Source organism: Pimephales promelas, chromosome 11 (genome assembly GCF_988280905.1).
Source record: "Pimephales promelas chromosome 11, fPimPro1.hap1.1, whole genome shotgun sequence".
NCBI classification, from domain to species: Eukaryota; Metazoa; Chordata; class Actinopteri; order Cypriniformes; family Leuciscidae; genus Pimephales; species Pimephales promelas.
Window position 1 is genome coordinate 17,008,127 of NC_142779.1, and position 23,399 is coordinate 17,031,525.

At 35.4% G+C, this 23,399-nt stretch overlaps 1 protein-coding gene across 1 annotated transcript; it reads left to right on the forward strand.

Annotated features, from left to right (window-relative positions):
• The first annotated feature begins 1,073 nt into the window (after positions 1-1,073).
• cxcl12a (C-X-C motif chemokine ligand 12a) lies at positions 1,074-9,397 on the forward strand. The gene is made up of 4 exons (XM_039672180.2): positions 1,074-1,220; positions 2,742-2,859; positions 5,453-5,536; positions 8,315-9,397. The coding sequence occupies exons 1-4, from the start codon at positions 1,154-1,156 to the stop codon at positions 8,343-8,345; spliced, it is 300 nt and encodes a 99-aa protein (XP_039528114.1). The 5' UTR covers positions 1,074-1,153; the 3' UTR covers positions 8,346-9,397.
• Positions 9,398-23,399: the final 14,002 nt, after the last annotated feature.

Sequence of the window (23,399 nt, forward strand, 5' to 3'; positions counted from 1 at the left end):
TTTATGCACCCCCCTCCTCATCCACGTCACCCCACTCTGATTTAACTGGAAGGCTTGGTGGAAAATTCTGGCCCAATATAAAACTAATTGTTTGCTCCCACTTTCTCTATTTCCTCTTAAAAGCAAGATGGAACAATAACACTGATTTATTTATTTTACTTACATTCTGCATGACTATTTGATTGCTTCGCCAATGCAAGGAATGCAATTTATCAATTTACAAAACCGATATATATGAACATAAGCTGTGAATTCATGCAAATTGGGCTATTTCAGTCTACAGAACTTAAGAGTTTACCGTGACTAAAAGCAAACAGATGCAGACCTTTGGATTCCCTGTGAATAATTTGGTGGTTTCTGTGGCTGAATTTGGGAAAATAAAGAAATGCACGGTAATGAATGTAAACAGATAAAGACTTGAGAATTGTAAAGTTCATTGACATCGCCAATCATGGATGTTATTTAAAAATACATTAAGAAATACAATGCATACAAATTATACAAATTCTAGCCATCTGAGGTGAATGTTTTTAGATTATGATTTTTTTTTTTTTGTGGGGCCAAAAATGTCTAGACAGTGTAACTATGCAGAAGCTGTAAAAAGTCTATTGAAAGCTCAAATTCTTAAAAAGGTTAGTCATAATTAGTTTGAATGGCTTATTGTTATTTAAAAATAAGCATGCAAAGCAATACTGTTTTAAATAATATTAAATAAAAGAACATGTAAATAAATCTAACTCAATCTGTAAAAAGATTAAAAGCACTTTGTTGTTAAATCAAAATGTGCCTGACAATATTATAAATGTTTTTACATTTCTAAGAACTTGGCATGTTTTGAACTTTTTTTTTTTTTTTTAATAAATGTATGCTCACATCTTGGCCCACAGTTTTTGTATTCACAAACTCTAAATATTAAATAAATCATGAATAAAAAAAAATCTGTTCCATAGAAAAAATAAAATTTGGTGCCAGGATATCTGTAGTGCCAAAAGCTGACAAATCATCGTGGGAACACCCACTTTCTCCTTTTGAAGGTAGGGGGGTCGAAGAGGGTGTCTGGACTAGAGGCTGTGCGCAAATTAAACTCAGAAACGCAGTTGCTGCTGTCACAGTTGCTCCTGGATTCTACATTGTCCGGATCTCTTCTTCAAACATGGATGTGAAAGTGATCGTAGTATTCGCTCTGATGGCGGTCGTCATTCATGCACCGGTTTCAAATGGTGAGTTATTGTTCAATAGATATAGGCTACTTTGCAAATGTTTACATTATTTTTGCATTGTGCATAAAGCTTAGATGCATGTTTGGCACACGATTTTGCGACTATGCATTTATGCATTGCATTTACAATAAAAACAGTCGATGCAACTATTGCAACTAAACATATTTACAGTTTTTACGGTTTATAACAAGCACATTTATAAGAAACGGCGCGTAGCCTATTTCAATGCATTTACATTTACAGTGTAAATTAAATGTAAAACGTTATTTTTATTAGGCTGTCATGCCTTACGCATTTTTTTTTCCATAATAAAAAAAACAACGTAAGTTATTTGGTTTGATATTTCAAACTTCATAAACGCACGTGATTTTTTTTTCCAAATATTGTAAGTAACAGACTTGGCGCACGCGGACGGGAGAGCAGAGGGGCTCTGGCACGGCGTTGATTAATGTGTGTATTTGTCGCCCTCTTTGTTTTCTCTTAATTACTCACAAATTAGAGGATAAAACAGCGCCGCAGAGATAGCGCCAGTCTTTACTTCAATCGAGCCAGTGCGCGCGGCTCTAACGCTGGATTGCGCGTTTGCATCACAATGAAAATAGATTACTAGAGATGTCATTAGCATTTTACAAGTGGACGAACTTGGATAGAGCTTCGTTAAGTCGCAGGTAATTTACACCTCTGGACTCTTGTGAGTGGGCAATGTCCGTTAAAGGATTTGCGTACGTGCGCCGTGCCGTCTTCACTTACAATGTAAAGCTGCTCGAGCTGTTAAGTCTCTGCTTCCTTGAGCGAGTAACAGGTCTGAGCCAAATGGAACAATAATCCCATCGCTGCTATACAAATCACTGACTTTAATGTGCAAGAACGTGAAGGCTATTAAAACAGCGGCCAAGTATTTGCGTGCATGCGCGTTACAATTCATACAGCCTAGCTCTAGCAATGCCCACTTTAATACTTTTTTTAATGAACTAAAATATAGGTTACACCATGAGTGCACAAAACATTTATCATCAAATCTATTCACTTGAAGTGCTTTATAAATGCACCTATAATGTTATATTTCAAAAGCGTATTAATTCATTGAGTGCATAACATTCAATATAGCCCTGTAATATAGGCCTAATATAAATATGCACTGCTAAAACATTATAAAACAAATCTTTTAGTTTTCATAGAAAAGCCAATACATGAACCCTCAGTCTGAAAATTGTGCTGGTTGTTATTAGAGAGTGTTGCAATAGTGAATTGGAGGCTAGAGCAAGATTACATAATGGATTTAGAAAATTAAACCAAAGTTTCGTTTTTAGTCAAGGACGCCGTTTGCTTTTACTAAGCACATCTGTGGTGTGAGCTCAGGATTGAAACGCAAGGCAGAAAGTGATTTGCATTTGTTTCCTTTTTCATCAAACATAATTATTCATCATGATTTCATCCAACGCTCACATGCACCGAATTACAAGAATCGTGGCAACAGCTGAATTGAGTTTCTCATCCCTTATTCTCTTAATTCTTCTCCAGCCAAGCCCATCAGCCTGGTAGAGAGATGCTGGTGCCGTTCCACAGTCAACACAGTCCCACAAAGAAGCATTCGCGAGCTCAAGTTCCTCCACACACCCAACTGCCCCTTCCAAGTCATGTGAGTATCTACTCTAAACTCTCTCTTTCCTACTCGCTCAGCAGCTCTGCATGACCCAGAAACACATCACTTCACCCCATCAATCTCTAAATACTGAAGGGATGCTGAATGGGCCAGGAATTGGCCTCCCCTGTCTGGCATTATACCGTTGGACAGGCTCTCACAATTGCACACATCCAGGGGGAAATGCTATAGAAGGGGGTAAGACCTTTAAGCATGGATGCATTCGTATTTTGTACAGGAAAACAGCATCATAGGGGTCCCAAAGAGTTCCTCTTCAAGCTCTTTCTCACACATGTAAAGGGCTTGAATGACGTGCTTAGTCACACACCACAGCCTTGCACGCTGATGAGAACTATCCTCCTTGCATGTTTTCACCTCCGTTGAGTGAAGTGTTCAAAATAGCTGCTTTATTTGGATTTTTTAACAAGATTAATGGCAGTGGCTTGTCAAACTCCATTACAAATGTCACTTATTTTTCCATACCATAAATGCTCGCCAAGACATAAACAAAGACTTAAACAGTGTCAAAGGGTCAGCGAGATAAAAACAGCTGGTTAGACTCAAAAATCACAAGCCGACAAACGATTGCCACAAAAGCCATTGGCGAAACCCTGGAGAGCAGATCAGAACCTGAATCCCAAAGCTCAAGAGCCCTTGATACTTCAAATCTGCACTGATGAGTGATGCTGGTAACACTATCTACCAGTGTTTGCTGTTGGCCTTGGCTTGCTGTGAGGTAATTACTACCTGCTGTTCGCAGTCCAGACCCTCTCCAACTCCCGCTGACTAGATCGAGATATACCAACAAATGCCGGGCCCTGATAAGCTGCAGCTACTTCAAAAGAGTGAGCTAACCAAATTAGAGGGGATCTGTGAATTGAAGATAAGAACTGATTACTTTAATGATACCGATATGTTGATAGTGGACTCATACTTTAAAGCTAATCTTGTCTCAGATGAATGTTCTTATCCTCATCAACTTAAAAGTATTTACATTATGTAGTAAGAAGAGTAATATCTGCACACAGATTCAAAAACATAAATAATTCTTCATAAACTGGTGCCCGGTGAAGACCTGATGGTCAAAACGTTGCACTGTTACTTCTGTGATTGTCATCTTTTTGTCCTGCGTCTGAACCCAATTAAGGTTTGGGATGTGCACACCTTTTTTTCTTACTTTATATTATGTAGTGCGGTGGCTCCTTAAGGAATGTGTACTCACAGGATTATGAGAACAACTCACATTCAGCTCGGTTCAGCAAACCGTTTGTGTGAGTGTGTGTGTCACATCCAAATCATCACATGAACTATAATGTATGAACTTTTCATAGTAAGCATTTATAGCATCAACACACGCATCTAAAGAAGACAAACATGTATACAAAACTTTTTTTTTTTTCAAAAAAATTTAACAAAAACAAGATGCTAATAATAGTAATTATTACTATTATTAATACATTCATCCATATCAATTATCTAAAAAGTTTAAATCATTTATTTGATAAATTAATTCCAATTATTAATACAAACACAATATTACTTAACACTTTACAATAAGGTCTCATTTGTTAACATAAGTTAATGAAAAAAACTGTAAAAAAAAAAATATGTATTACAACATTTTTTATTTTGTCAAATCAACTTAAATAATTTATGTGGTTCAGGTAACATGACATTTTGAGTTTCTGATGAATAAATCAATCTCCTTTATTGTATTAACTCAATTTTTCCATTTCAATGAACTTAAATTTTTAAGGCAACCAGGTTACTTCATTTTTTAAGTTAAACCAATATTTTTTTACAGTGTGTATTTGTTCATCTTTGTTAACATTAGTTATTAAAAATACAGCTGTTCATTGTTTGTTCATGTTAGATCACAGTGCATTAACTAATGTTAAACAAATTCGACTTTAGATTTGAATTATGTATTAGTTAGTAAATGTTGAAATTAACATTAACAAGGATTAATAAATGCTGTAGAAGTGCAGTTTATTATTAATTCAGGTTAACTAACTAATGTTAACTAATGGGATCTTATTGTAAGTGTTACCAAAAAATGTTGGTTGTTAAAATTTTAAAAATGGTATTTTAACCTGATTCATTTTTACTTTACATTGGAAAGAGTTTAATGATTTGTTTTTGTCAGTTGTAGACAATTTGAAAACAAATGGTTCACCTGTGCTGACAAGACACCTATAGTTTAATCTTTTTGCTGAGAGCTACAAGGAAGATTGTGATCTGACAATCTGTTAAGACCTGTTGGGAAATAGGGAATGCAGATGCAGGAAAAGAATACCTAGGGTGATGAGAGAGTGCAGTGTAATATCACTTACTAGAGAGAGGAGTGACTGAGAACCAACTGCTTGGCTGAGCTTGAATGCACAACTGTTCTGCCATTGTATGGCTGATGCTGACTACGGAGTTTCCTTTGTATTGCATTCAGAATCTGCTCACAATGGGCTCTTGGAGCTTTATACTTAGCTTAGCTATGATTGCTTGCTTATACTGCAATTTGAATGTCTAAAAAGTTCAAATTTCAGCACCGTGATTCAAAAAAGATATAATGAAAACTTACACTTTTCACCTGCAGTGCCAAACTGAAGAGCAACAAGGAAGTGTGCATTAACCCAGAGACCAAGTGGCTGCAACAGTACCTGAAGAACGCCCTGAACAAGTAAGGAAACCTTCTTGACAAACAGGAGCTGAGAAATGGGAGAAACAGGAGAGGCAATACAGGGAGACAATGTTTAATTTGTTTGAGTAAACTGACTCTGCAAGGCTATTCATATTGCATTTGTGGTTCACAAATGCAATATAAATAGCCTTGCAGAGTCAATTACAATTAACCAAATTAGACTTTTAGACAAATTTTAATTAGTCACCCAAAAGTCACCCACACTTTAAAATACTGGTCTTTCTTGTTTCTCACACATCTCTAAATGGTTTGTTTCTCAGATTTCTTTTGAATGTTTTTTGTCAAGTTATAGTGCTCTGAAATATTTATCTGAAGTTGATGTGCAAGATTAGCAGCTACTGCAGAGCTAATGAAAAACATGTCCAGGCTTTTGCGGCCTTGCCTTAATAGTTCCTCCGCTGATTGTTATCGTGAATGTCCAAACAAAGTAAAACAAGCTTTTGTTGCACTGAATTCATGAGAAGAAGGAAATTTCCCACATTTGATCATGAGCTTGATGTATTAGATCATGGGACTGGTTGCCATCATCTTTCATTTCACTGCTAGCTGGAATATTGAATTTGAGAGGAGGTGGGTGAATATAAAGCGTATGGAAGTATGGCAAACCAGTAGGCGCTGCCTTCATTGGTGTTGTTCTGCCTCTTAAACAAAAAGCATTGTCTAAAGAGGTAGAAAAGTGTGAACTGTCCGGTCTGCACAACAAAACATTAGTAGCTAGAGACGAACGATGGCTCCTTGAGGGCTGAACACCCATGAATGGTCTCTGGACGCTAATGAGCACATACTGTGCGGTCTTTAGTACAGCTCAATAAGTGAAAAAGGAAGTTGTACATCTGCAGGTAGTGAGGGAGGTTTCTGCCATCTGCAACACCTCTGGTCAATGAGCTACAAAACAGCTCAGACATTACGGTCATGTGACTTACTTTAAAAATGTAATTAAAAAAAATTGAGATACATTAAAACACTTATCAAACCTAATATTTTGAGACTGTAGGTACTGGAAGCCTTCTTTATAAGTTTATTCACCCAAAAATGAAAATTAAGTCATTAATTACTCACCCCCATTCTTATGACCTTCGTTCATCTTCGGAACATAAATGAAGATATTTTTGATTAAATTTGAGAGCTGGATCACTACCACATTGGAGAGACTTCCTTAGATTTCCACGACGCATGCGCGAGAATTGCGATCTCCTTCAACTAGTTCAGTTCAGTTCTCGCTCATGCGTCGTGGAAATCTAAGGAAGTCTCGTTTCAGGCCAACAAGGAAGAAAAGGAATAGTCGAATAAAGTCGCTATTTTTGTTTGTTTTTTCGCACAAAAATTATTCTCGTGGCTTGATAAACTTATAGTTGAGCCACTGTAGTCACTTGGAATATTTAAACATTTTCTTCATTGACTTTCTGGGCCGTCAAGAGCCAGTCCCTTAGGCAGCCAATGTGGTAGTGAGACAGATCTCAAATTTAATCAAAAATATCTTCATTTGTGTTCCGAAGATGAACGAAGGTCTTACGGGGTTGGTACAGCATGGGGGTGAGGTTTTTTTAGGTGAACTAACCCTTTAATAATTTTCAGGCAATCTCACCCCCATGCAGTACCAACCCCGTAAGACCTTTGTTCGTCTTCGGAACACAAATGAAGATATTTTTGATTAAATTTGAGAGGTGGATCACTGCTACATAGGCACCCTAAGGGATCGAAACGTGACGGCCCAGAAAGTCAATGAAGAAAATGTTTATGTGACTACAGTGGCTCAACTATAAGTTTATCAAGCGACACAAATACTTTTTGTGTGAAAAAACAAACAAAAATAACGACTTTATTCGACTATTCCTTTTCTTCCTTCTGGGCCTGAGACGAGAGTCCAAGAGATTTCCACGACGCATGCGCGAGAATCGAACTGAAGTAGAGTTGAAGAAGATCGCAATTCTCGCACATGCGTCATGGAAATCTCTTGAACCTACTGTACATCTCAGGCCTACAAGGAAGAAAAGGAGTAATCGAATAAAATCTTTATTTTTGTTTGTTTTTCGCACAAAATAAACTTATAGTTGAGCCCCTGTTGTCACATGGATTATTTAAACATTTTTTCATTGACTTTCTGGGCTGTCAAGTTTCAATCCCTTAGGGTGCCTATGTAGCAGTGATCCACCTCTCAAATTTAATCCTCTCAAATTTAATCAAAAATATCTTCGTTTGTGTGCCGAAGACGAATGAAGGTCTTACGGGGTTGGTACAGTATGGGGGTGAGTAATTAATGACTTAATTTTCATTTTTGGGTGAACTAACCCTTTAAGTTAAGTAAATAAACTTCATGCGTAATTGAAAAAATTAAGTTGTGGAATTCAAATAACTTAAATTTTTCAATCGCATGAAGTTTATTTACGTAATAATTTTAAGACAACAGGTTTCCTCACATTTTTAAGTTAAGTCAAAGGATCACTTTTTCCATTTCTATAGTAAAAAATTTAAAAATTCACTTCAGCTTGAAATTAGAGAATTTTTAAGAGGCAGCTTCAGCCCAATTAAAACTAACAGCATGTAGTTACTTATAGAAACTGCCTATAAAAAGTGCAGACATGTCTGTTACATTCTTGGCAGATGCAAAGGTTTATTGTTTTAATCACTGTGGAGATAAAGACTATTTAAAAATGTCCTGCTACTATTCACGAGTCAGTTAAAATAAGCGTAATCAAATAAGTTCAATGACTGTGTGTGACTTGTCATATTGTAACATTTTGAGTCTCTTCATTTCAGAATGAAAAAGGCTCAACAACAGTCGAACTAAGAAGTCTGGCAGATGACCCGGGAATCTGACAGCCCACCGTCACAGATATGTACCATATAGTCCTCTGGCATGCTTGCTGATCCAGCACTTAACCAGCCAAAAATGCATCCCCAGTAAATGACTCAGCAAAAGACCACCAGTCCATCATCACCACCCATGTAGTCTCCTCTGTTAGCGCCAAGTGCAATTATATATGTATGACTGTGTTTTCTTTTTTACGTATGATATGTATATACAATGTTTTTTTTATATCGTCTTAAAAACAGTAAAGAGATATTTTTGGAGTCGTGTTTGCTCCTTTGTTTGTTGTGTTATGTTGGGTTAGGCAGAACAGCATTGAGATAATGAGGTATTTTGGAGCAAACATTCAAAACTCTGAATATATATTTTAATCTTAGATGCAAAACAATATGTGACTTCACATTAGCAGGAATGAAGTTCTGAAAATTCATATGCATGCAAGTTCTTTAACAAAAAACAAGAAGGGCATTGATTTTTACCTTGATTTTTGTTATATATTTACATAGTTCATAATTTAGATATCTGTAGCAGCATAAACTGCTTGTAAACTTTATATTCGGAAACTGGAAGGCATTCGTGGGCCAATAGAGAGTCTTTTGCAATGTTCTGTTGGTACAAAAACATATATTTCCTTAATTGACCAATCTGAGTGTGCGTAAATCACTCAGCAGAATTATGACATTAGAGAGAGTTGTGCTTCAAAACAAAGTTGTACATCAATTAACAAAGAAAAAAGAGGTTGGAGAATTTACAGCCAAGTACCGAAAAATGTTAGGCATGACCTTTTAAAAAAGCAGTGTTAGTGGAACATCTGAGGTAGACCTTGAAACAGAACTAATTGACATAATTACTACCTATATATAGATATATAACAATGCACTTTATAATCCCTTGTGACATTTATGGGAAAAAATCTGATTGATGATGTCCACTACATAATGAATAGTTCTAGAGCCTAAAGTTTTCTGTGTTTAGACATAGTTATGACTGTATTGCCAAATTGATTAAACATTTGTATCTTCAGCATCAGATTTTATTATTTTGAGTGGGTTTGTTTTTAAATATTTTGTGGATTATTTCACATCTACGTTTAGGAAACAGTCAGATTATTCATTTGAACTTTAACAATAGCTGAATAACTGACATGTACATCCCACTTTTCATGTAAATACATTTTTAAAAATCTAGCTAGCATGATTTGTGATTTGATATCTGACTTTTGAAATAGAGGCACAAAAATATTTCACCCGAAAACACATCTCAAAATCCTATCAACATTAGGGATGCACCGATATAACATTTTTATGAAACTTTTTACCAATAACCATTTGTATTTAAAAGCTGAACCGATTTATTGGCCGATAAATCTAAATCCACATTTTTTGATAATGTAATAATGTTCTCATTAGAATTTTATGACAGACTTGCGCTGCACTTAAACTTATTTTCGATTACGATAATATTATACAGATATGGTGGTTGATATCTTGCATCCCCAATTTTGAACACAACTGTTTGGTCTAGGAATACACATAACGTGAACACCAAACAATTAGCAAAGTATGTCAATGCCTTGTGCCTCTCCAATGAAAATTAGAGTATGGAATTTGTCTGTTACTACTGCCAATTTCATAATGTTGAGCAGTAAAAAGCACCAGGCCTCATTTACAAACACAACCCCGGGGCACAAAATCTATAAGGAAACTTAATGCCTACTCTGTGCTTCCACTGGAGCCTGTGTGCTGGGCAAAGGGTTAGAGCCCCACGCTAGAAAGCTGCATTCCTATCAACATGGAGGGGAAAGATATCTTGCAAAAATATAAAAAAAATAAAATAAAAAAAAAGATATTTCAGAATGTGTTTTTTTTTTCTTTTAAAAAACATGCCCCAATGTAGTGATGGCATTAAATTTTTCTTAAACATTCCATCAAGTTGTCTATTTTCAACACTGTATAGTTAACTGTAGCATATCCTGTCCTTCCATTCTTTTTCCCACTTAATGTGAAGATTACTTCTATGTATATGGCAGCTTATGACAGCATAAAGCACATCTGTTGTTATTTCTTTTGTAAGTCTGTACATTGGTTTGAGTTAGTCCCTAAGTGTTTCTTTTGAAATAAATCATTATGAAGAATTCTGTATGACGTTTTACTAATGGATGCATATGAACATCAGTCATGTCACCTGTGATTTGGTTCACACCAAGAGAAAAGGGGTAACCTTCCACCTATATTTCTCCAACCATTAGAATCTAGATGTTAAATGAGGAAAGGGGAAATTAAGATTTCAAATAGGGGTCAAGAATTGCAGGCAGACTCAAAAATCACACCTTGGTTTCACACAGCTCTTATAAATAATCCTGGGAGCACTTTTGAGATTTACATGAGACACCGAACGACTTGTCCATACATCCAACGAGTTTTAGTGTAAAATCAAATATTTGCCTTGTACATTTTATAAGCCGTCATATTCAATTTCCCTTAAAAATAGAAAAAGAAACCCAATAAAACCCTTACTCTCAGAAGAAATAATCTCTTGCACAGCAGGGAAAATGCAGTCATATTACAGCTTCATATAGCTGTCAAAATCAATATTCGCAATAAGGGCAAAGTAAATTAATAATATTGGCAGTCATATAATCTGCTACAGAGTTGTTATGAAACACGTATACTCTGAAAGGTGCAAAAGATATTAAATCACATTTATATTATAGATACTGATTCAAAACAGAAATTGAACTGATGATCCTAGCATGCTATAAAAGGACATCTTGTACTACATACATTATGCCATTTGCATAAAATGTAAAGCTTATAAGGTCAGATTTGTTTAATATGTCTAATACCTTCTAAACAGATACTTTGACATAAATATATAGATATATACAATAGATATATGGGCCAACAATAATTTCGAAAAGACAAATGGGATGCAAAACTAAACAATATATGCACAATGTGATATGAAAACTGTAGAATGATAAATTACCAAAAATGACAAGAGATAACATAATTCAGAATGAAAAACTTTTTTTTTTCTTATCCTTTTAACAACTAAAAGCTTTATGGACAATTAGAAGTTTTAGTTCAACGCAACTTCTGACATCAATCTCACTAAAGCCACAGGGAGACACTTAAAGGCTAATTTGATGCTTCTAAGGCCCCGTCCACACTAAAAATGGAGAATTAAAAAAAAACTACGATCTCCGTCCACACCAGCATTTTATCTGCGTATTAGAACTGATCTCTGTCCACATTAAAATGACTGAAAACTTGGATCACGTGACCATTCACCAACACTGGGCATGCGCGTGCCGGCTGACAAATCAGGGAAGGACACGTCATGACTGATGACACCCAATCATAGAGCCGAGCGTGAGCCTCTGCATCGGCGTTTCTAAAGTCCTCCGTTTTGTCCCGTCTTCACTAAAACGCCCTCCGGAGATTCAAAACGCAAAATGAAGCTGCAGCATTTCTAAACTTCTCCGTTTTAGGTCTTTGTTTTTTCCGTTTTAGTCTGGACGGGAGATGCAAACATAGCAAAAGGTTTCTGTTTTTAAACGAAAAAGCAGTAGAGTGGACAGGGCCTAAAAGGTCATAATAGTTGAAGTCTCTAGAGATTAGCTGATAGATTCAGCAATAATTCTTTGAATTAAAGGAAAAGTTTTAAATTGAATACAGGAACTCAAGTTTGCCTGAGCAACTCCGAGTAAGAATAATACACCAAGCTATTTCGAACTAGCATAAAAATGAGGACACTTAGGCCGCATTTAGACTGCCGGATACCCAGTTCCATTTGTTGACAATCAGCTTACATCTTTTAAATGTGATTTATTTGTGAAATCTGCATTTACAAAACACACTTGGAAAAACAACCAAAGGTAGACGTACTAACCCAGAAAAGCTTAGGCTGAAAAAGAAGCAAAAGCGGTGCGATCTGCAATGAAAAGCAGACAAAATGATAATACAAGACTTTGCTTTGCCCACCATCTTTAAAAGTCAGCAAAACATTAAGTTGAGCCTTCGTCCCTCATTGCGCCATTGAAAAAATTAATGTGATCACGGTTGGTGTCCATCTGAGTTGACTTCATTCAGCAGAATCGACACCGTGGTTTCAATGAAACGACTAGCATTGTCAGGGGAATATACAATCTGTCCACTTACATGGTAGATGCACATCCGATTCATATCAGATTTATTTCCAAATATGAAAGAGGCCTGAAACTGATCTGAGAGTATTGGAATCCATGAGCTTTTTTCCTCTTTACGTTCACTGTTAGAATTATTATTTTTTTATTATTTTTTTTAGTGCAATAAACTTGGATGTTTAAGTCATTTGAACTTACTGGTACATTACATTAAACTGACTTAAAAAAAATGTTGAATCTTGTATATAACTAATAAAAAACCTATTTTGATGTGTTAAAGCAATTGTCATAACTTACATAATCATACCATTTTATACACAAATGGATCCATGTAATGTAAAAGCGGCCTTACAGTTAAAATTGCTAAAATTGACTTCTTGATGAAATCACATGCAAAAATGCATAGAAATCCTTCACAGAAGATAAAATAATTATTAAACCAACAGAAAAGTCAATACGTGTTCATTAATTCCTAAAACTTGCATGTATAGTGAAAGTGATTGATTTAAGATTATTGATCAAGTTGTCGTTGCGTGGTGAACATATTTATGTCAGATCTACAGTCTAAAGTTATTGTGTAAATCTGTTTGAGGATGCCTCATTTTACAGCCTATCATTAACTACGTGGAATGAGTTACAGTATTCAAAGAGGAAGCTACAAGATAACATCAACCAGATCAGTGGTTTGTGTGTTGCTGTGAAGACAGATAAGATGAATTCGAGTGTCAGTTTAACTACACCGCAGGGGGTAAAGAATGTACTTCAAAAGGTGATAAAATAATATGGTAAAGAAAAAGTTATATATATATATATATATATATATATGAATATATATTCAGTGTCAATATTTTGTTTAATCACTGTTTGCAGTAATAACCATTTAACTTTCATTTTCAATTAAATCTTTTGATGCTTGAATTGTGCCATTTAATACTCTCGTTACTGATATACTTAAAAATAATAGATAAAATCTCACTTTTTAAAACTGCTATTGTTCCACTACACTTACTTTAATATTTGTTTAACACAGCAGTCAAAAGATTGGCACATTTAGGATGGCAAAACCACTGATTAAGTCCCAAGAGAACAAAAAAAAAATCTGTCACTCCGAACATAAGTTAGCATTTGAATGTGCAAAACAAGTCCTGTGAAACAATAACAAAAAGCTGTCAAAAATATGTTTAAAACTGAAAAAGCGAATGTATCACATATACATGAAGCATAAATGTATAATAATTCCACATGGCATTAGGAGTCAGCAACAGTTTGTCAAATCTCAAGTCAACATTTTATAATCTATTTCATTACATTTCTAGAGAAAAGGCGACGGCACAAATACTAACATGCATCATGTCTGAAATATTCGTTAAAAAGCTTTTACCGCCATCTAAACATTTGTACTCTATTTAGAGGAAGGAAATACGTTATACAAGTTCAAAGAAACAAAGAAGTGTGTCTGTTTTACATAGTCATCATCAAGCTAGCTTTGCTAATTTCCAGTTCCTGTCACTTGACCTCACAAAACAAGCAGTTAAGGTTCTACAGTAACATGTAATATAATCGATAATATGTTTTGTATCATTCCTGAATTAAAACGAATTTGAGCATGCGCTTGAATTATTACAAAAAATTAGCATGGTAAAAATTATTCACATCAGTGATAGTTCACAGCGGTTAATTCTCATATGGTTTCTGCATAAACCCCAGCGTTACATTTTGTCTAATCTTTCAAATAGTTTGAAAACCCTTCTAATTCGTTCCCCAGAGGACAAACAGCAAGGGCTACTGCACTTTCTCATCACAATCTCTCTGAAGTTGTACGACGTGGCCTATGGCCATTTAACTTACTCCATATCATTGCCTTATTGCAAGCATGTGCTCAAATACTTACACAAGGTTGTGTGACAACCACTTAGTCACAATCCACGGGGGAATCGCTGCGCATTGGCGAGCACTTATTGTTTCAGTATCTGATGACCCTTTATGATACAGCATGCAAACGCTTCGCTGAAAAGGGGCAATAATGGTTCCGGAATGGCTCCATTTGAAACTTTTCCTGATTGTACATAGCTGAAAGCCCATTTAATGCCTTTAACTGTGCTCACACTGGATAGAAGACATAAATCAATTCTAGAAGGAAACAATTCTGCTGAATTTCTCCAGGGAAGAGCGACGACTGAACAGTGTTCTTGTACATAACATCTGCAGTCCCTTCACTCTCAGAAAAAAAAAAAGGTACAAAAGCTGTCACTGGGGCTGTACCTTTTCAAAAGGTAAACTTTTAGGTGCTAATATGTACATTTTAAGTAATATGTCAAATTTAGTTGCTAATATGTACATTTTAGGTGTTAATATGTACATTTTAGGTGCTAATAAGTACATTTTAGGTGTTAATATGTACATTTTACGTGCCAATATGTACATTTTAGGTGCTAATATGTACATTTTAGGTGTTAATATGTACATCTTAGGGGCTAATGTCCATTTCAGGAGCCAATATGTCCATTTTAGGTCCTAATATGTACATTTTAAGTGTTATGTACATTTTAGGTGCTAATATATCCATGAGCTAATATGTACATTTTAGGTACTAATATGTACATTTTAGGTCCTAATATGTACATTTTAAGTGTTAATATGTACATTTAGGTGCTAATATGTCCATTTCATGAGCTAATATGTACATTTCAAGTGGTAATATGTACATTTTAGGTGTTAAGCACATTTTAGGTACTAATATGTACATTTTAAGTGTTAATATTTAGGTGCTAATATGTCCATTTCATTAACTAATATGTCCATTTTAGGTGGTAATATGTACATTTTAGGTGTTAAGTACATTTTAGGTACTAATATGTAAATTTGAGGTCCTAATATGTACATTAAGTGTTAATATGTACATTTAGGTGCTAATATGTCCATTTCATTAACTAATATGTCAATTTTAGGTGGTAATATGTCAATTTTAGGTACTAATATGTACATTTTAGGTGGTAATATGTACCACTAAGGTACCAATATGCAGCCTTTGGGTACAAAAGTGTACCTTTTGAAAAGGTACAGCCCCAGTGACAGCTTTTGTACCTTTTTTCTGAGAGTGTTCAAAATATAATAAAAAAGCACCCAATAGTTGATTTAGCTATATTTCAAGTGTTATTGGAGGTTATTAGATTTAATGCCACACATTTCCATAGTATAGAGTCCGAGGGATTAAACACTTGTGGGCTTCAACAAGGGTGAACAGAGGTTGGCGAGAGGTCTGAACTTCAGACAAAGCAATGCACAGCCAGATTCTTTTGGAGTGACTCAGGCTCTGATGGAGATTCCCCATCCTCCAACCATGTGAAATCCCTCTTTCAGATGGCTGGTGTTCTTTTTTGATCACAGATATTCACAAGACAATACATTCTATTTCATGTGGTGAAGCGACCAATAGAAAATGATTACTGAGGGGCCTAACGAAGGGTGAGGGGTCCTGTTTTTGCTTCCCTACACACCTAAAAAAAATCTGAAGCCACACTGAAATTACTCTCTATTCATTCATTCCACTGTACTTCATAGCAGTAATAGTAGAACATATTCTTGTGCTATCGTGACTCGAAATCTCAAGAGGGTGAAAACAGTGAGAGCCATCGGTGACTAAACCACTGCTGTCTAGACTAAGTACTGGTGGTCTTATGTGATTTTTGAAACATTATCCAAAGAAGCTTTAAATCATTAGAATCAGAAACAGGCAAAGATGTTTGCCTGTTGGACTGTATTATGTCTGGTCACGAAATTACCATGTTAAGACTTTTCAAGAAGGATCAATTTGTTAACTAATCAGTTCATTAGGTACCACAAACTAACAATGAACAATTACAGCATTTATTAATACACCATACTGTTGAAAAATGTGGGGTTAAGAGGGGTTTTTTTTAAGAATATTTTTAAATGATTTTGAAAGAAATATCTTATGCTCACCATAGAAATTTATTTAAACTGCATTAATTTGATAAAAATACTTCAAAAACAGTAATATTTTAAAATGTTATATATAAAAAACACAGTTTGCTTTTTTAATATATTTTAAAATGTAATGTAATCCTGTGGCGGCAAAGCTGAATTTGTTTACAGTCTAACCTATGTATAGTCAATGGCCCAAAACGGCAATGCCCTGAATGATTATTGTCCTTACAAATTTTTGCATTAGTTTACAACCAAGCTTTTCTAAATCTGTGCTGCAGACAATGGGACAGCACAATAAACACTTAGACCAGACAATATTATCTGTCTTCTCCAAGTTAAACAAAAACGTATGCATGACCAGCCAAACTCAAATTTTTGGATTCCCTCAGGGTTTTGAAAGTGAAGCCTTGAAACTGTGAAAGTGTGGACAACACAACGCAGAATGTGACGTTCAGCCCATTTAAAATGAATGGTGATTACTGCAGATGAAATGAAATTAAGATGACAGATATAGAACATAGGAACATGATAGACTGGAACATTAGTTTCATAATAGGGCTCATTATATGCAATTTCATTAGGTTCACTTTTACATTTTTCAGTCTTTATAATAGGGCTGCAGCTGAAGAGATGTGAGTGTTTTTGTTTTTCGAACTGGAATGACCAAATGGTGTTGAGTTTCTTTACTTTGGAGTGATATTAATCAAAAGACATGAGAAGCCAAGTTGGGTCAGAGCTGTACTGGCACAAACATACTTATGTAATCATGTATATGGCTGTTGATCAGTTCATCTATACAGGTTTCAGTTGTGAAAGAATAATTTGTGCTGATCCTCGAAAATGAAATTCCTCTGGATCAACAAAACCAACAAAAGCGGTTCAATTATCAAAAGGACCTTTACACTAATAAAAAGCACAGACACGGCTGGGAAATGTCTGAGACAGTTGAAAAAGAGAGAGTGCAGGGCCGGTGATTATTTGTAGTTTATTGAAGTGAGCTATTCTGGGAAGAAATGGTAATGGGATGCTGTACATAGTCTTGCTGTACATATGTAAGGGATTATAAGAGAAAGAAAAGTAAAGTGATATGTATTGGACGAAAAAGTAAAAAGATTGGAGATTGGAGTAAAAAGATCTAATCAATAGGGCAACATTTTTCAAGCTGATTTAAACTAAACTAAATAAATACAATGAAAACAAAGGATATGGTACATCAACTACAATTTAAAGAAACATTTGCAATTTGTGTTGCTTGCAAAATATACAGTATTTCATTAGGAATACACAGATACACTTTTAAATAGTGTTCAAAAGACAGACATGAAAACGGGTGAGGGTGAAAAAGGTGAGAAGGATATTACCCCTGTAGGCAGGTCCGGGGGCATGCTCCCCCATAAGAAAATTTTAAATATTCCATATTTTAAAGCATCAATCTGATGCATTTTGAGATGCATTTTTTGCCAACCTGGGGAGAGCTGGAGAAACTCACTCTTTTGTGTGTTAAACACAATCTACTTAATACAGACAACTTCCTTATAAAGAATATATATATATATATATATATATATATATATATATATATATATATATATATATATATATATATATATATATGATCATAACCTATGAAAAATTATATTATAAACTAGATTAGTGGGTAATTCTGTAAAATATAGTCTAGAAAATTAATAATTGTATAAAATCAGAAAAAAAAATTATTTAGTGGGGAACAAATAAGAGACAATAAGTGTAGCACTAAATCTGGTAAAACGTTACACATTGCTCTAAATACATTCATGAAAAACAAGATAAAAATCAAAAAGATCAATTATTTTATAGTCTACTATAAAATTAAGAAAATATAAAGCACATATATATATGGCACAAATATATAGCACAGCTGTTTAATGATGCAGCATAGGACAGAACAGAACAAAAAGAACTATTAATAATCTTTCATTGCAAAAAAGTATTATTTGATTATGAAAGACATGATTCACATAGGTCACCTATTTTGGTTTCAAAACGGCGAATTTCGCCGAAAGGTGAGTGATTTTCATGTCTGAATAGAGAAAGATACTTTTGCGACTAGATGGTGTAATGGTGCGTTCGAGTCATGTCGAAAAAGACCTTTTTTATGAGTTGCACGCACATGGATGCCACCACAATATGAGTCGGAAGCTCTGGATTTTCTTTAAAAGGTTAGTTTACCCAAAAATAAAAAATCTGTCAGTAATTACTCATCCTCATGTTGTTACAAACCCATAAGACTTTCGTTCATCTTCAGAACACAAATGAAATCTGAGAGCTTTCTGTCCCTACATTGACAGCAATGTCATTACAACTTTCAAGGCCCAGAAAGGTGGTAAAGAAAGGTAGTTAAAATAATCCATGTGACTACAGTAACGTTATGAAGCGATGAGAATACTTTTAGTGTGCAAAATGTTCATTTTTGGGTGAACTAACCCTTTAAACCCAGATCATTACGAGTTGGGGGCTTGTCAGTGAGAAACTTGGCAGAATATCACAATATTTATAAGTATTTAGCAGTGACATTGTCAGGCTTTTTACTAACAACAAAATAAGCTAATTCCCTCCAAAAAAATATATAATAGCATTGTATTACAACAATGTAATATGTAACAAAGTTCACAGTGGCGTTAATGTTAAAAATATGTTAAAAAGCAAAACACACACATTCTTAATTTTCTATCAATAAAGTTTAAAAACCTTGCAGTATTTATTATAATTACAAGACCTACCAACAGGGTTTATCATGCAACTTGTTCATGCTAACAATCCAAAGTAAAAAAAAAAAAATAAATAAAAATAAGCAAGCCAAATCTTAAACAATTAAACAAATTAAACCACTTACCTCATTGGTATATTTGATATAGTACTATCTTGGTAGATCAGAACAAATCTCCAATCTTTTACAATTAAGCTGTCTTTTCACAGAACAGGAGTTGTACTGTTGTGAAAATAAAATGGTTACGTATGAAGAGTTTTCAACAAAACATAACCCGGATCCCTCAGAATAATATGACCTGAGTCCATTGTATAACTAATAAGCAGAGACAAGCTACTGGAACACATTTTACGTCATTTACTTTTTGGTCTCATTCATGTTCTACTGTGCATCCAGCATTTTAACTGACACGCTGATTACCATCCAGATTCACCATGTATTCATTACGTACAGACACAAGCCAAATAGATTTCACAATCAAGCACTTTAATATGATGGGCTGCTTTTAAAGATGCATGTGTCTTTTTCATGTTGAAGCCAAAGATAATAAAATTGATTTTTCAACAAGGTGTGGAACTGCGTAATCAAACAAGTATTTAAAGTACATAACAGCATGTGTTATTGTGATCGGACAGATAAAAACAACTTGTTGACGTTCTGCTGCGTACTTTTGCAAGTTTGCATATTCTCATGGAATATTGTTTATTTTTTCTGTCCAGACTGAAATGATCTGCCATAATGGTTCATCATGTGTCTGCTTTGGCATCCTTTTAATGATTTCTAGGTTTTAATTTAATCCATTTGGATTTAGTTTCTTTTCCAATTGTTTTGTATGACCTCATACTCATAATCTCATACTTTATACGATAGTAGGTCTAAGTTTAATGTTCGCCATACAGTAGCTGTAAGTTGCAGTTTGATACTAATTATTTCTTGTACATTACCTGTTATTATTTTTCATGAGTTTCTGGCTTCAAGACTCTCTACATGATTGGATCTACATACCAAAAAGATGTGGGGTCAATGGGCACATGAAAATCCCCCAGATGGCTCTTCATATAATGAAAACCCTATGCATGTCAATCTCTCAATGAAAAACCCCTGACATTTTCACATTGATTCTGACAATGTGGACTAATGGCATGGGTTCAAACAGAATACACTGGCAATATGCTTTAAAGAACAGCAATCTTTTTCTAATGTTTCACCAGCAGCGGAAATGTGTTATAAGGCTGTAGAAATGGCTCTTGCTCTGCTCATTCTGATTGTTAAAAACCCCACTGAGGACTATGCAAGTCAATGAGAACCAAACTTTGCCTTATGAACTGTCAAATATTCCAAGGAAATCCTATTTGTTATCATGAATCAATGGTAAAGCCAAACCACACAACCAAACCGTTTGTTTAAATGAGACACAGACAGAAACAACTGTCCAGATGAGCAATGTTTTGTGGAACATCCCAAAAGACGCAAATCAAATCAATTTTCATTAGTCCAACAAATACAAGGCAGAAGTGCTGTTTAAACATGGCACCATCACTAAATTGTGTATTATGTTTCAAGCACAAATATATTGTTAAAATCATTAGGGATTTGGAACTAGAATCGCTAACATGCTTTAACACTTTTTCCTGCTCAATTGAAAACATGCACATGCAAAACACACTCATTCAAAAACATGAGTGTCTGAAGAAACAGCCTGCAGATGTTTAAGTCCTTCATCACTTCCTGCCCCAATGAGACGCCACCAGGTTTCCAGGCCTAATTAAAAGGTAATTGAGTTGGACCGGTTAAGATCTACCTAACCACTGAGCACACATTCCAGACATGCATGTTTCACCTCTTGAAGAAACAACAAAAAAAAAACTTTGATATTTAGAGGCGTGCTGTTTTGTCTTGGGTGGGATTACTTTGACAAACAACTGCAGGGTCATTTAGTTTTAGAAGACGAGTCCAAAATTATTAACCTTAAATCTCACAGCGTGAAGGATGCAGTTTCAAATTTTCAAATTTTTAATTTCAAGAAATGTTTCAGCCTCTTTAACCATAAATCACAGCAGTGATTATGACACTTAATATAATGGTAGGAGTCATATTATTCACCATGAAAATCTTCTGACTCAAACCCTCAGGGTTTCTGGTGAATGTGGACTTGTAAACTCCCCCGGTACAAGGCTTTGTGCAAAGTGGAACTAGAAAATTACGTCACCTCTGTATTTAGGACATTTGAATTATGGATTCTCAATACAACATTCTAGAAAATATCTCACAAAAGAAAATATACAGTATTTTCAAACTTGGACTGAGAGAAAATACACAATGCGTCAACTGTTTAGAGCAAACAAAAGAACTCTACATTGAGAAATGAATAATAAAATGAAAATGATAGAGCGGAGAGGGTAGAGAAATGAAAGAAATAATTGAAAGGACAGAACAAGAAAGGAGCAGATAAGATTCAGACGAGAGAGGGGGTTGGTAACATTAAATCAAGATGGAAAGCAAATACATAACTTGGCAGACTCTTGGGAATTATGGAAAGAATTGTGAAACTAAAGACTGGAAGAAGTCAAAAAAGGTTTAAGAGTGTAATACACATACTTTTGAGGGGTGAGAAACAAATGAGCAGTTGCCAACGTTTGGGGAGCAGTTTTAACCCAACAAGAGGAATAGATTCCAAGAACATTCATCCTCTGATGTTCTCCAGCAGTAAATCTACCCGAGCTCCCTATTCAAAGGTTTTCAGATTTTAAGACTCGCACATTAAACTCAAAGCTCACTCACAAGGGTCAAATAATTCATTCCCCTTCACGCTAGACAGCTATTTAAAAATAATTAATGACCAGTTTAAATATCCGCCTAAAATACTCTCGGGTTGAAATACCTGCAGTCCCAGATATCATAATCTGTCTGTGAAGCTTTGTGATGTCATTACTGCACTGCAGTGCCTTAACCAATTTAAATGCAGCATAAAACATTATGTAATACAGTATAATTCTTTATAGATTAAGCTATGAATGATATCCCTTGATGAATGATATATTGACCATTAATCTTTTGTGCATTATGTGATTTTTTTATCTAGTTTTGAGATTTACACTGCATTTGCATTAACTTTCATGAAAATAATCTGAATGTATAAAGAGGTGGAAATACAGGTGGAAATACTCATTGACTGTATAAATGTTGTCCTCTCACTTGCTGTTGGCATACATACAAAAACAAAAAAAGCCAAGCAAAGGGTATAATTTCCTGAGGTGAGAGAGCAGTTCACACCATTGCTGCTTTATTATTCCAAAGGTGAGAAGTATGTACTTTAATTTGATCCTGAGAGAGCAGGGGGATATTAGTTACACGGGTTTTATTGATGTTCAATGAAACTGACGGAACAGTATGTGCGATAGTCACATTCACAACTGTTTTAGAGAAACACAGGATAATTAGTTTAATGTGAGAACCTGCTTGAGAATAAACGTTCTGAATAAACTTCTAACACACAATTGGTTATTTATACAGTCTTCAATGCATAACAACCCTATAGCGGAACTCTTTGGATAATATTATAACATACACTCACCGGCCACTTTATTAGGTACCCCATGCTAGTAACGGGTTGGACCCCCTTTTGCCTTCAGAACTGCCTCAATTCTTCGTGGCATAGATTCAACAAGGTGCTGGAAGCATTCCTCAGGGAGTTTGGTCCATATTGACATGATGGCATCACACAGTTGCCGCAGATTTGTCGGCTGCACATCCATGATGCGAATCTCCCGTTCCACCACATCCCAAAGATGCTCTATTGGATTGAGATCTGGTGACTGTGGAGGCCATTTGAGTACAGCGAACTCATTGTCATGTTCAAGAAACCAGTCTGAGATGATTCCAGCTTTATGACATGGCGCATTATCCTGCTGAAAGTAGCCATCAGAAGTTGGGTACATTGTGGTCATAAAGGGATGGACATGGTCAGCAACAATACTCAGGTCGGCTGTGGCGTTGCAACGATGCTCAATTGGTACCAAGGGGCCCAAAGAGTGCCAAGAAAATATCCCCCACACCATGACACCACCACCACCAGCCTGAACCGTTGATACAAGGCAGGATGGATCCATGCTTTCATGTTGTAGACGCCAAATTCTGACCCTACCATCCGAATGTCGCAGCAGAAATCGAGACTCATCAGACCAGGCAA